Raw genomic sequence first — 13,447 nt, forward strand, 5'->3', positions numbered from 1 at the left:
CTTGTTTAGACTGCTGGGGTAAAGGGACTTTTCAGTTCTATTCGGGCAGGATAAACAAGGTAAAAAAAAAAATTAGACTTTTTTCCAGAGTGATGAAATAGATGTTCAATATTTAGAGAAGTTGGAGCGCTTGAAACAGACTCAGCGACACTTTTTCCAGAGTGATGAAATAGATGTTCAATATTTAGAGAAGTTGGAGCGCTTGAAACAGACTCAGCGCCACTTTTTCCAGAGTGATGAGATAGATGTTCAATATTTAGAGAAGTTGGAGCGCTTGAAACAGACTCAGCGACAAGACTACATGAAGGGAGCAGTCTCTGGCTCCATCCAAGCCACCGATAGACTCATGAAAGAACTGAGAGACATTTACCGATCTGATAGTTTCAAAAAAGGTGAGTTTTTTTTTTCTCAAAGGTCTGAACACAAGGAATGGGCCATTTTTTCAGTGGCTTGTTTCTGAAAGGATCGTCACACTTGAAAGTTTGCAAATTGTCTGAGTTCTTTGCCATAAAGACTGCTCTGGCAAATCTAAGTATGTGAATCAACCAAATTAGAATTAGAAGAGCCTCTTGGAAATATTGTGATATCCACAGAAATTGTGAAGAGGCTCTCAGCTTTCCGACAAATAATCCATGATTTCAATCCTTTTTTTTTTCTTCTTCTTCTTCTTCTTCTTCTTCTTCTTCTACTTCTTGTTTGTTACCAACCTTAGTGATGTACCTACTGGTTTATCCTGTTTTTCCAATGAAAAAGAATTTCTGCTCATAATTACACACCTATTTTGTGGGTATTATTAGGTTGATGCATCAGTGTGTTATGCCTGCCACTCACGCTCAGACCAGCTGATAGATCATGGCATTAAAATAGGTTGATGCATCAGTGTGTTATGCCTGCCACTCACGCTCAGACCAGCTGATAGATCATGGCATTAAAAAATATTTGTGTACCTACAGCAGTGGTTCCCAACCTTTTTTTCGCCCGCGTACCCCTCGGGTACGTGAGATTAAATCCAGGTACCATCATCCCATATCTAGATTGATGTGTACCATTACTACTGAGTTCTAAACACTCTCAATACCTGTTGAAAGAAATCAGTACTTCACAGTACCTTGAGATCAAAATTCAGTACTTTTCGGGCTGTATTGCGTTGATAAGCCATCAAAATTCAAAATTTGCCTTTGTCCGCCATTGCACAATTTTTTCTCGCGTACTCCCGGAAGGTCTCTCACGTACCCCTGGTTGGGAATCGCTGGTATACAGTATCAATCTCTCTTACTTTTTTTTTTGCTTAACACCATACACAAAATGTCCACTCTGAAAGTGCTACTGCCCCATGGATGAGTTGGGCCTATATGAATCTACTTCTTGTTGTTTCATTCTCATTTTCTCTTGTGTGTACCTAGGTGTGTACAGTATTGATCTCGTGTGCGACTCGTTGTACGAGTGGAACATTCATCTCAAGCTGGTCGACCCCGAGTCTCCCCTGCACAACGACCTCGCTCTCCTACAGGAACAAGAGGGGAAGAACTCGATCCTGCTCAACGTTCTCTTCAAGGAGACGTACCCGTTCGAGCCTCCGTTTGTGCGCGTGGTGTATCCGATCATTTCCGGAGGCTATGTGCTCATCGGGGGAGCGCTGTGTATGGAATTGTTAACCAAACAGGTAAGTAAGTTTTTAATGGCCGTAATTGACGCCATAAATAATATACACGGTGTCCACCAATGTTTGGTATGACCCACTCAAATTGCTCCGAATCTTTTCGGAAAAAAAGGAAAAAAAAAAACTCCAACAGATTCGGAGCAATTTGAGTGGATCATACATTGGTGAACACCCTGTATAACCAACCTTTGGCATCGAAGACGTTTTATTCACATTCACATTTTTTCATTTATATTCACTGTGGACATTTATATTGTACACAGCTACTCATTTTCCTCACGAGGCTGAGTGGGCCCCGGAACAGCCAGTCATGGATTCATTTGCATGATTCAGTTTTTGACCCCGCCGGGAATCGAACCCGGGTCTCCCGCGTGCAAGACGAGCGCATTGACCACTACGCCATGGGAGCTGACTTACCTTGAACAAGTTTTTAACACGTTTCCATTGCATCACCCCCCCCCCCCCCCCGCCGCGGGTCTCCGTTTACTGTATGTCACATTTGGACGAAATTTTTCTAAGCTCCAGTGTGAATGAAAGTTCGCGCGAAAAAAATTCCCATATATTGCATATGAGGTCGTGACTTGAATCGTTGGTGAGCGAATTGAATTGTGTTCCGACACCTAATTTTTGATCAGAGTATATTATTTAGAAAGCTGAGAAAACGAGCTTTTCAACCATGTATGTCACATTTGGACGAAATTTTTCTAAGCTCCAGTGTGAATGAAAGTTCGCGCGAAAAAAATTCCCATATATTGCATATGAGGTCGTGACTTGAATCGTTGGTGAGCGAATTGAATTGTGTTCCGACACCTAATTTTTGATCAGAGTATATTATTTAGAAAGCTGAGAAAACGAGCTTTTCAACCATGTATGTCACATTTGGACGAAATTTTTCTAAGCTCCAGTGTGAATGAAAGTTCGCGCGAAAAAAATTCCCATATATTGCATATGAGGTCGTGACTTGAATCGTTGGTGAGCGAATTGAATTGTGTTCCGACACCTAATTTTTGATCAGAGTATATTATTTAGAAAGCTGAGAAAACGAGCTTTTCAACCATGTATGTCACATTTGGACGAAATTTTTCTAAGCTCCAGTGTGAATGAAAGTTCGCGCGAAAAAAATTCCCATATATTGCATATGAGGTCGTGACTTGAATCGTTGGTGAGCGAATTGAATTGTGTTCCGACACCTAATTTTTGATCAGAGTATATTATTTAGAAAGCTGAGAAAACGAGCTTTTCAACCATGTATGTCACATTTGGACGAAATTTTTCTAAGCTCCAGTGTGAATGAAAGTTCGCGCGAAAAAAATTCCCATATATTGCATATGAGGTCGTGACTTGAATCGTTGGTGAGCGAATTGAATTGTGTTCCGACACCTAATTTTTGATCAGAGTATATTATTTAGAAAGCTGAGAAAACGAGCTTTTCAACCATGTATGTCACATTTGGACGAAATTTTTCTAAGCTCCAGTGTGAATGAAAGTTCGCGCGAAAAAAATTCCCATATATTGCATCTAAGGTTGTGACTTGAATCGTTGGTGAACGAAATGAACTGTGTTCCGACACCTAATTTTTTATCAGAGTATATTATTTAGAAAGCTGAGAAAACGAGCTTTTCAACCATGTATGTCACATTTGGACGAAATTTTTCTAAGCTCCAGTGTGAATGAAAGTTCGCGCGAAAAAAATTCCCATATATTGCATATGAGGTCGTGACTTGAATCGTTGGTGAGCGAATTGAATTGTGTTCCGACACCTAATTTTTGATCAGAGTATATTATTTAGAAAGCTGAGAAAACGAGCTTTCCAACCATGTATGTCACATTTGGACGAAATTTTTCTAAGCTCCAGTGTGAATGAAAGTTCGCGCGAAAAATATTTCCATATATTGCATCTAAGGTCGTGACTTGAATCGTTGGTGAGCTAATTGAACTGTGTTCCGACACCTAATTTTTTAACAGAGTATATTATTTAGAAAGCTGAGAAAACGAGCTTTCCAACCATGTATGTCACATTTGGACGAAATTTTTCTAAGCTCCAGTGTGAATTGCGCGAAAAATATTTCCATTTATTGCACATAAGGTCGTGACTTGAATCGTTGGTGAGCGAATTGAACTGTGTTCCGACACCTAATTCGGCCGCCGTACGCGGCTCAGGCTCGGGACTTAGAAAAATTTTCATTTTTTTTTTTTTCAAATACGTATTCCGCAAATGTAATAGAAAGTCGTGTGATGTTCACACCAGATTTTTTTCGTTTCTTTTGAAAAATGCTCCGGTTTCATGTGGGAATTAATAAAATGTGGGATTTTATTGTATATTTTTTCCCTCATTATCGACTTTTGTACCTTTTCGTTGGTAACTTCTACCAACGAAATTGTCGGGATTTTGTCGTACCCTGTATAATTTTTGGATTTTTTTCTACCAACGTTTGTAACTTCAGGGACATCCTGCCTGCTTGGAAAAATAACTTTTGAGAATTTGAGGGCAAATTCGAGAAAATTTCGAGTTTTTCTGTTTAGTTGTCTTTCATGAGGGTCCTAATAAATTTATTATGGTTACTTTGATATCAAAATAATTGAAAATGTAATAGTTATGCAATATTTTTGAAGGGTTGTCATCCGTACAACGTACAAGTGACATAACTTCTGAATTGTGAAAGTTAGTCCTGGATTGGTTATCTTATTCCTTCACCACTTGTGTGCTTTGTTTTCCCAATGATCAAAAATTACCAAGTGTTCAATCAAGATCAAAAATTAGATCAACAACATAAACTCCCACTCCTCAGCCCAGAATTTTTATCAAGGATCTTGAAATTATCAAAACCAACAGGAGTGACAAAAAACTTACCCGCAACCATGGTAGAGTATCCTTTAACTTGATGCAAAGAATTAGCATTTTAGCTTTCCTTATCCTATAGGAAGGAAAGTAATGTAATCGGGTCAAATTTTCGATGGTCAGATTTTAGTGCCAAAACACGTCCTTTAACTTGATGCAAAGAAAACAAAAGGATCTATTTGACGGGGGATTCAAAGAAGTGATTCCTTTACTCCTGGGTCTTTGTTAGCACTTGGACAAGAGTTGAGCACAGATTGAAGATAGAGCAAAAACTGTCGCGATAGCCTACGTGTAAACACGTCCTTACGACGTTTTCTCTTTGGTTGTAGTTATGTGGGAGATTTTAAAATTATGAAGACGATTGATGCAAAGAAAACAAAAGGATCTATTTGACGGGGAATTCAAAGAAGTGATTCTTTTACTCCTGGGTCTTTGTTAGCACTTGGACAAGAGTTGAGCACAGATTGAAGATAGAGCAAAAACACTTCTGATGATGAGTTGGTGGGTGATGGGCTACTGAGGGATTCTAATGGCGAAATATCCAAATCTTCTGGGAGAAAATGGTTTGTTTCTGAATGTATTTTGCATTATTCTGAATGCATTTTGACTGCAAGTACATTGTAGAACAGTGTAGACTTGTAGAATGATTCTACTGTACCTAGCTGTTTAGTTGTCTTTCATGAGGGTCCTAATAAATTTATTATGGTTACTTTGATATCAAAATAATGTGTGTCTGTAAACAAAATATCTCGAGAACGGTAAGAGCTAGAGACTTGAAATTTGGTATGTATCTTTCAAATGAATAGTTATGCAGTATTTTTGAAGGTTTGTCATCCGTACAAGTGACATAAGTTCTGAATTGTGAAAGTTAGTCCTGGATTGGTTATCTTATTCCTTCACTTGTGTGCTTTGTTTTCCCAATGATTAAAAATTACCGAGTGTTCAATCAAGATCAAAAATTAGATCAACAACATAAACTCCCACTCCTCAGCCCAGAATTTTCATCAAGGATCTTGAAATTATCAAAACCAACAGGCGTGACAAAAAACTTACCCGCAACCATGGTAGAGTATCCTTTAACTTGACGCAAAGAAAACAAAAGGATCTATTTGACGGAGGATTCAAAGAAGTGATTCCTTTACTCCTGGGTCTTTGTTAGCACTTGGACAAGAGTTGAGCACAGATTGAAGATAGAGCAAAAACACACTGGTGCAACGCTTGGCGGCATTTTACCGCTTCTTGGCGATTTTCGGTGTAATTTAACAATATCTCGGGAACAGTATAAGCTAAAGACTTGAAATTTGGTATGTAGTTCACAAATGTGACAAGGATGCAACATAAAACGTTTCGTTAAAATAGGTGCTGCGGTTGACGGTTTTTTGACCGCTTTTTGGCGGGTTTTGACCGCTTTAAGGCGAGTTTTGACCGCTTTTAGGCGGGTTTTGACCGCTTTTTGGCGGGATTCGACCGCTTTTTGGCGGTTTTCAGCTATATCGACTAAACGGTTAGAGATATTGTAAATGTTACAACAGAACACCCAAATAAGCACCAAAACACTTCTGATGATGAGTTGGTGGGTGATGGGCTACTGAGGGATTCTAATGGCGAAATATCCAAATCTTCTGGGAGAAAATGGAGTACCAAAGTCTCAATGGCAAGATAAAAGAATACCTACACCGAAATGGGATGAGAATAGAATACGTAGAAATAGAAATTTAATTTTTGGGTTTGAAAGAAAGAAAAGAAAGGAGAAACCGATCAAAAACCAAATACGCAAACGCCATTGACCAATAGACCAATCAAAACAGAAAACAGCTGATTTTTTTTTATCGATTTCGATTATTTCGATAGTAAAAATCGATTCAAACTGTCGATTAATCGGGAGAAATAGAAATTTAATTTTTGGGTTTGAAAGAAAGAAAGAAAAGAAAGGAGAAACCGATCAAAAACCAAATACGCAAACGCCATTCACCAATCAAAACAGAAAACAGCTGATTTTTTTTATCGATTTCGATTATTTCGATAGTAAAAATCGGGAAGTTTTTTGTACTGTCTATTTCACTATGTACGAACCTGTGCATAAAGAGAAAGTGTTGTCTTTTCGGTTCCATTTTACCAGCCCTACTTTCCAGAATACAAGCAGGTCCCTATTTCAAAGGTCTATCCTATTTACAAACCTTTTTTACGTTGACTCCCCCCACCTCTGTTATTTGTTATCGATTTTCTCATTTTCGATTCAGGTAGGGGCACTGTAAATAAATGTATTAATCTATTCACTATTAGATATTTCAATCAATTGTAAAACTTACCTGGAATAAAGGGATCTTATATGACCCTCAAACGACCCATTAGGGCCCGAAAACGAGTGTTTAACCTCTCACAGCAGCTTTTTTGTGTTAGGAAGAGACAAACTAAACGCTAACAGACGTCGACTTACTTAGAATTTACTTCTTTTGTTCGATTTATAAACGGTGAATTTTATTTTCATTTGTTAAGTATATTGTTAGTTTTTGGGTCTTTTCTTTTCGTCTTAAGTTTCAATGATCATAATAATACATTAGTGACAGTAGAATCCCGATTTTGTGGTCTGAGCGTTAGTAAGTAGGGGGCATTAAAAATATTTGTGTACCTACAGCAGTGGTTCCCAACCTTTTTTTCGCCCGCGTACCCCTTGGGTACGTGAGATTAAATCCAGGTACCATCATCCCATACCTAGATTGATGTGTACCATTACTACTGAGTTCTAAACACTCTCAATGCCCTTTGAAAGAAATCAGTACTTCACAGTACCTTGAGGTCAAAATTCGAAAAGAAAGGAGAAACCGATCAAACCAAATACGCAAACGCCATTCACCAATCAAAACAGAAAACAGCTGATTTTTTTTATCGATTTCGATTATTTCGATAGTAAAAATCAGATCCAACGCCATTCACCAATCAAAACAGAAAACAGCTGATTTTTTTTTATCGATTTCGATTATTTCGATAGTAAAAATCGATTCAAACTGTCGATTAATCGGTGTAGCAATAGTAACAACAGACATCACACTAAAGGGAAATTGGTTTTTGGTATTATTGAACCACGCTGTAGGGTTGCATTCTCTTGCTACAGCGTTGCATGATACTAAAAACACAGAGGTAATGCAGTGAACCAATCAAAGGTCGTTTCAATAGGTTTAAATCGAATACTGTTTTATGATTGGTAGGAAAAAAGTGCGTCGTTTTTGAAAACACATGTTTGTTATTTTTATTTTTTATTTCATTCAATTCATTTCCATATTCACATGCACTCTATTCAGATCGTGACTTTTTTTTTGTAGGTACCTACCTAGGTATTTATTTTCTGGGCTGTATTGCGTTGATAAGCCATCAAAATTCAAAATTCGCCTTTGTCCACCATTTGCACAATTTTTTATCGCGTACCCCCGGAAGGTCTCTCACGTACCTCTGGTTGGGAATCGCTGGTATACAGTATCAATCTCTCTTACTTTTTTTTTTGCTTAACACCATACACAAAATGTCCACTCTGAAGGTGTGCATACGATGCCCCATTTTTTGCACGGATTCGCGTCAAATTAACGCGCACTCAGCTGTTTTTCCGACAACTCCCGAGCTTTGTCGAAGATTTTCTCGTTTCTCCTTGCTCAGCCACAGCCATTTTTTTTATTGTTTTTCCTTCTCTCCTTTTTCAGAAAATCCAGGATTTTCATTTTTCAAAAGGAAAAGCTGAAATTTAATAGTTGTAACTTAACAAATCAATTTCCCAATTAGAAGTGTCCTCTTTTCCTCATTTGTTCAGCATGTTCGGAGTGCTTTTGCTTTGAGTTACGAGGGTCGTTATAATCATCCTGTGCAGATCCAGGGTCCTTCGAAACCCAAGATGGCCTGTCTGGTTACTCTCAAGCAAGAAATCCGAACTCTCGAATCCATATTTCCCAAAACGAACAACCGATTCCAAATTCTGAACGCCAGCGTCGATGAAATCAACTGTCGGTTCCTCGGTAGCAATGGGAAGAAGTATGACATACATGCAAACATCACGGTAAGTATCTCTCCCTTTGTCCTTAGTCCTGAGGATCCTTATATCCCCTGATTTGGTGAAAGTGACACCAAGGAGATACTGAACAAAGAGAATCCAGACACTGATGGGGTTTTATTGTTCAAGAGTATCTAACAATACAAACCAGGGTTATCCACCGACATAATGGTTTAGCTTGTAGTGACCCCCTTTCAGCTTTGGTTAGTAGGTCATAATTTATCATTTTCTTTTTGACATTCTGTTATTGTGATCTGCAAGGTAATATCTTCTTTTCAAATGTCATTTTTTTAATGGTCCAAATTCATAACATTTGTATTGCTGAGAAAAAACGGTACTTGTGCAGAAGTCACATCCGTGGAATATTGCTACCAAAGGAACTGGCACAAACAAGCAGTGACCAGTGTTATTATAGGGTTAGGCTAAATGCAAGAAGGAGTTTTCACAATTAGAGCAGTGATTAGTGTTATTATAGGATTAGGTTAAATACAAAAAGGAGCTTTTCTTTTCCACGGGATGTGACTTCTGCATTATTACCAAAAAAAGCTCTAGAATGAATATGTTCCATTTTTCAACTGCTTATTTACTCTTGGTATTTTTCAAATGAATCATCTCAATCAGTTTCCAAATATCTACTAGTTTCAACGGCTTGTTAGACACAATAAGAATGTTACTACGCAATAAACTTATCAGTGTTGCTCTTGTAATACCTCTTGGTTCTAAGTATTCCTAGGTGATAAGATTGGGAGTTTAGTGTAAAGTGTTTACAAATTAAGCTTTATCATTGGATAAAACCTCTAGAATGAATATGTTCCATTTTTCAACTGCTTATTTACTTTAGTTATTTTTTAAATGAATCATCTCAATCAGTTTCCAAATATCTACTAGTTTCAACGGCTCGTTAGACACAATAAGAATGTTACTACGCAATAAACTTATCAGTGTTGCACTTGTAATACCTCTTGGTTCTAAGTATTCCTAGGTGATAAGATTGGGAGTTTAGTGTAAAGTGTTTACAAATTAAGCTTTATCATTGGGTCAAAATTCAGTACTTTTCTGGGCTGTATTGCGTTGATAAGCCATCAAAATTCAAAATTTGCCTTTGTCCACCATTTGCACAATTTTTTCTCGCGTACCCCCGGAAGGTCTCTCACGCACCCCTGGTTGGGAATCGCTGGTATAGAGTCTCAATCTCTCTTACTTTTTTTTGTTTTTTTTTTTTTTTTTTCTTAACAAAAACATACATCAAAATTCAGTACTTTTTGGGCTGTATTGCGTTGATAAGCCATCAAAATTCAAAATTTGCCTTTGTCCGCCATTGCACAATTTTTTCTCGCGTACTCCCGGAAGGTCTCTCACGTACCCCTGGTTGGGAATCGCTGGTATACAGTATCAATCTCTCTTACTTTTTTTTTTGCTTAACACCATACACAAAATGTCCACTCTGAAGGTGCCACTGCCCCATGGATGAGTTGGGCCCATATGAATCTACTTCTTGTTGTTTCATTCTCATTTTCTCTTGTGTGTACCTAGGTGTGTACAGTATTGATCTCGTGTGCGACTCGTTGTACGAGTGGAACATTCATCTCAAGCTGGAAATGAGCTAAGCCTATATGAATCTACTTCCTGCTCATTTTCTCTTGTGTGTACCTAGGTGTGTACAGTATTGATCTCGTGTGCGACTCGTTGTACGAGTGGAACATTCATCTCAAGCTGGTCGACCCCGAGTCTCCCCTGCACAACGACCTCGCTCTCCTACAGGAACAAGAGGGGAAGAACTCGATCCTGCTCAACGTTCTCTTCAAGGAGACGTACCCGTTCGAGCCTCCGTTTGTGCGCGTGGTGTATCCGATCATTTCCGGAGGCTATGTGCTCATCGGGGGAGCGCTGTGTATGGAATTGTTAACTAAACAGGTAAGTAAGTTTCTAACGACCGTAATTGACGTCATAAAGAATATACAGGGTGTCCACCAATGTATGGTATGACCACTCAAATTGCTCCGAATCTTTTCGGAAAAAAAAACTCCAACAGATTCGGAGCAATTTGAGTGGATCATACATTGGTGGACACCCTGTATAACCAACCTTTGGCATCAAAGACGTTTTATTCACATTCACATTTTTACTTTCCTTATCCTATAGGAAGGAAAGTAATGTAATCGGGTCAAAATTTCGATGGTCAGTTTTTAGTGCCAAAACACCAAACAGGTAAGTAAGTTTTTAATGGCCGTAATTGACGCCATAAATAATATACACGGTGTCCACCAATGTTTGGTATGACCCACTCAAATTGCTCCGAATCTTTTCGGAAAAAAAGGAAAAAAAAAAACTCCAACAGATTCGGAGCAATTTGAGTGGATCATACATTGGTGAACACCCTGTATAACCAACCTTTGGCATCGAAGACGTTTTATTCACATTCACATTTTTTCATTTATATTCACTGTGGACATTTATATTGTACACAGCTACTCATTTTCCTCACGAGGCTGAGTGGGCCCCGGAACAGCCAGTCATGGATTCATTTGCATGATTCAGTTTTTGACCCCGCCGGGAATCGAACCCGGGTCTCCCGCGTGCAAGACGAGCGCATTGACCACTACGCCATGGGAGCTGACTTACCTTGAACAAGTTTTTAACACGTTTCCATTGCATCACCCCCCCCCCCCCGCCTCGAGTGCGAACTTGCTATTGTAATACCTCTTGGTTCTAAGTATTCCTAGGTGATAAGATTGGGAGTTTAGTGTAAAGTGTTTACAAATTAAGCTTTATCATTGGTTGTTCTTGGGTCTCTGACTACAGGTTCATGTCAAGTGTTTGTTGACCTCCAAGCATACTTGGGGACTGACATGTGACAATGCTTAATGAAATTCAGAATAAGTAAAAACTGGTATTGGTCCAGTAGTGCTGATACCCAATGAGCACACACAATATCATGTAGACCTGACAGGTACAGCTGGAAAGGTCCACCTGTCATTTCTACCTGATACAAAGTTATTTTTTTATGATACAATACCTGATTCAAGAAAAACTAAAGAGTTTACCAAGTTATATTTTATTTATTTATTATTATAGCCACACTGGTCAAAGGCAAGGCCCGGATACAGTTTGGCGCCCCGAAGACAGTCAATCAGAGCCCGTACTCCTTGGCCAAAGCTCAGCAATCCTTCAAGTCCCTCGTGCAAATCCACGAAAAGAGTGGTAAGTACACTGCACATTTTTCGTCCTGCCACGGTGGTGTAGTGGTCAAGGCGCTCGCCTGGTAAACAGGAGGGCGTGGGTTCAATCCCAGCCGAGGTATGGAATACCTACCGTACTCATACTGTTCCAGTTATTATTATTTGTCTGGCTAGGGGGACTTAAGGCAGGGGGTAGACCAGCTTAGTCTGGCTGGGCGCGGGACTTGTTGCAAAATACGAAATGAAAAGTTGTGCAAGAGGCCGCGGGTTCAATCCCAGCCAAGGTATGGAATTTTATCCTCTGAGAATTTGACAGTCGGCTTGGAGAGTAGCGCGCCCACCTTGTAAGCGCTAAGTCGCGGGTTCGATTGCCGCCAGGGGAGGACAAACTGTTGGTTTAATGGAACAACTTGTTCTAAGCTGACAGTCTAAATAAAGCGCTACTTATACTAATTTTATCCTAAACATATGAGATAGGATATCATTTTGTTCCTAGGATGTTTATGAACTCCTGTCTCATTTGTTCTCATCCTAAACATATTATATGAGATAGGATATCATTTTGTTCCTAGGATGTTTATGAACTCCTGTCTCATTTGTTCTCAGAACGGCTGGCTTTCTCCTATCCTGTCCAACTCCTAGATTTATGGACGATAAGACGTAGGTATATAGGTACCTTTATTGCGAAATGGAAAAATGAGAAATTGCGGAGGTAAAATCATAGGCGGTTCTTGCCTAAATTTTTGGGGGGGCTTGATTTTGAAGGTACACCTTTAAAATTTTGATTTAGCTTTATGTAAAAAAATCGTGAACTAATTGGGACCAAGGGTAGTTCATCAAATCGGGGTGCCATATAAAAGTTCATAAAATCCGGGTTACACAAGAAAACATGGCAAATTTTCGACAGTAAATGCTTATTTATTGATTTTGTGTCCTTTTAGTGACATATTATGTAACTAAAAGGACAAAATATTTTCATATTAGCATTATTGTTTACAATATCTGTGAGGGTTTAAATAAAAAAAATCGGAAATTTTTAATTGCATTATCGGAAAAAAATCTGATTTTCGAGTAAAAAATAAATGAAAGCTCAGATTTTCGAGTTCATATAATCGAGGGTTCGTATAATCGAGGGTTCGTATAACCGAGGTTCATAAAATCGGGGTTCTACTGTACATGCAATAGTTTAAGAAATTCCTTAGGCTGGGACCTCTGTGTCTATTTTGCTGGGTTTAAAAACTGTTAATTAGCTAGTTGCAATAGTTTAAGAAATTCCTTAGGCTGGGACCTCTGTGTCTATTTTGCTGGGTTTAAAAACTGTTAATTAGCTAGTTGGTAGATCTCATATTTAAACATATATTAGCAATAGCAGACATATAGGTATTGTAAATTGTTTTATTCGTCAAAAACTGGGTTAGATTCGTTTTTAAGCACGCTTTAAATCAACAAAATAGAGCCTTTGGTCCCTTGCTGCAAAAGATTTTTTATTATTTATTTCGAATAACATGTTCTTTTTGAATTCCTTTTTTAGATGTAAAAACTCGAGTTTTAGCTTAGTTGTACTCTCATATTAGATTCGTTTTTAAGCACGCTTTAAATCAACAAAATAGAGCCTTTGGTCCCTTGCTGCAAAAGATTTTTATTATTTATTTCGAATAACATGTTCTTTTTGAATTCCTTTTTTAGATGTAAAAACTCGAGTTTTAGCTTAGTTGTACTCTCATAACTATCAA

General features: G+C 38.5%; 2 protein-coding genes and 1 long non-coding RNA gene across 3 annotated transcripts in view; 2 read left to right on the forward strand and 1 right to left on the reverse strand.

Moving 5' to 3' along the window:
- Positions 1-10,142, forward strand: part of LOC113465364 (ubiquitin-conjugating enzyme E2 Q2-like) — a 20,224-nt gene extending 10,082 nt beyond the window's left edge. Inside the window, exons 3-8 of the mRNA XM_026831213.1 lie at positions 233-392; positions 1,404-1,667; positions 7,612-7,637; positions 8,299-8,541; positions 9,681-9,708; positions 10,069-10,142. Coding sequence (XP_026687014.1) covers positions 233-392; positions 1,404-1,667; positions 7,612-7,637; positions 8,299-8,541; positions 9,681-9,708; positions 10,069-10,142 — 795 coding nt within the window. The remainder of the gene's footprint in view (positions 1-232; positions 393-1,403; positions 1,668-7,611; positions 7,638-8,298; positions 8,542-9,680; positions 9,709-10,068) is intronic.
- A 13-nt stretch (positions 10,143-10,155) lies between these two features.
- On the forward strand, positions 10,156-12,297 carry LOC113471795 (ubiquitin-conjugating enzyme E2 Q2-like; the record flags this gene model as incomplete). The annotated part of the gene is made up of 3 exons (XM_026831215.1): positions 10,156-10,453; positions 11,611-11,736; positions 12,287-12,297. Coding segments are annotated over 3 exons (435 nt in total), but the record flags the coding sequence as incomplete, so codon positions are not given.
- Positions 12,298-12,602: 305 nt separating this feature from the next.
- LOC113471794 lies at positions 12,603-13,233 on the reverse strand. Its single transcript, XR_003394353.1, has 2 exons — positions 13,003-13,233; positions 12,603-12,924 (listed from the first exon to the last, which is right to left on the reverse strand). It is a non-coding gene; the product is annotated as an uncharacterized LOC113471794 (long non-coding RNA).
- Positions 13,234-13,447: the final 214 nt, after the last annotated feature.

This window comes from Diaphorina citri, unplaced genomic scaffold, assembly GCF_000475195.1.
Source record: "Diaphorina citri unplaced genomic scaffold, Diaci psyllid genome assembly version 1.1 scaffold3026, whole genome shotgun sequence".
Lineage (NCBI taxonomy): Eukaryota > Metazoa > Arthropoda > Insecta > Hemiptera > Psyllidae > Diaphorina > Diaphorina citri.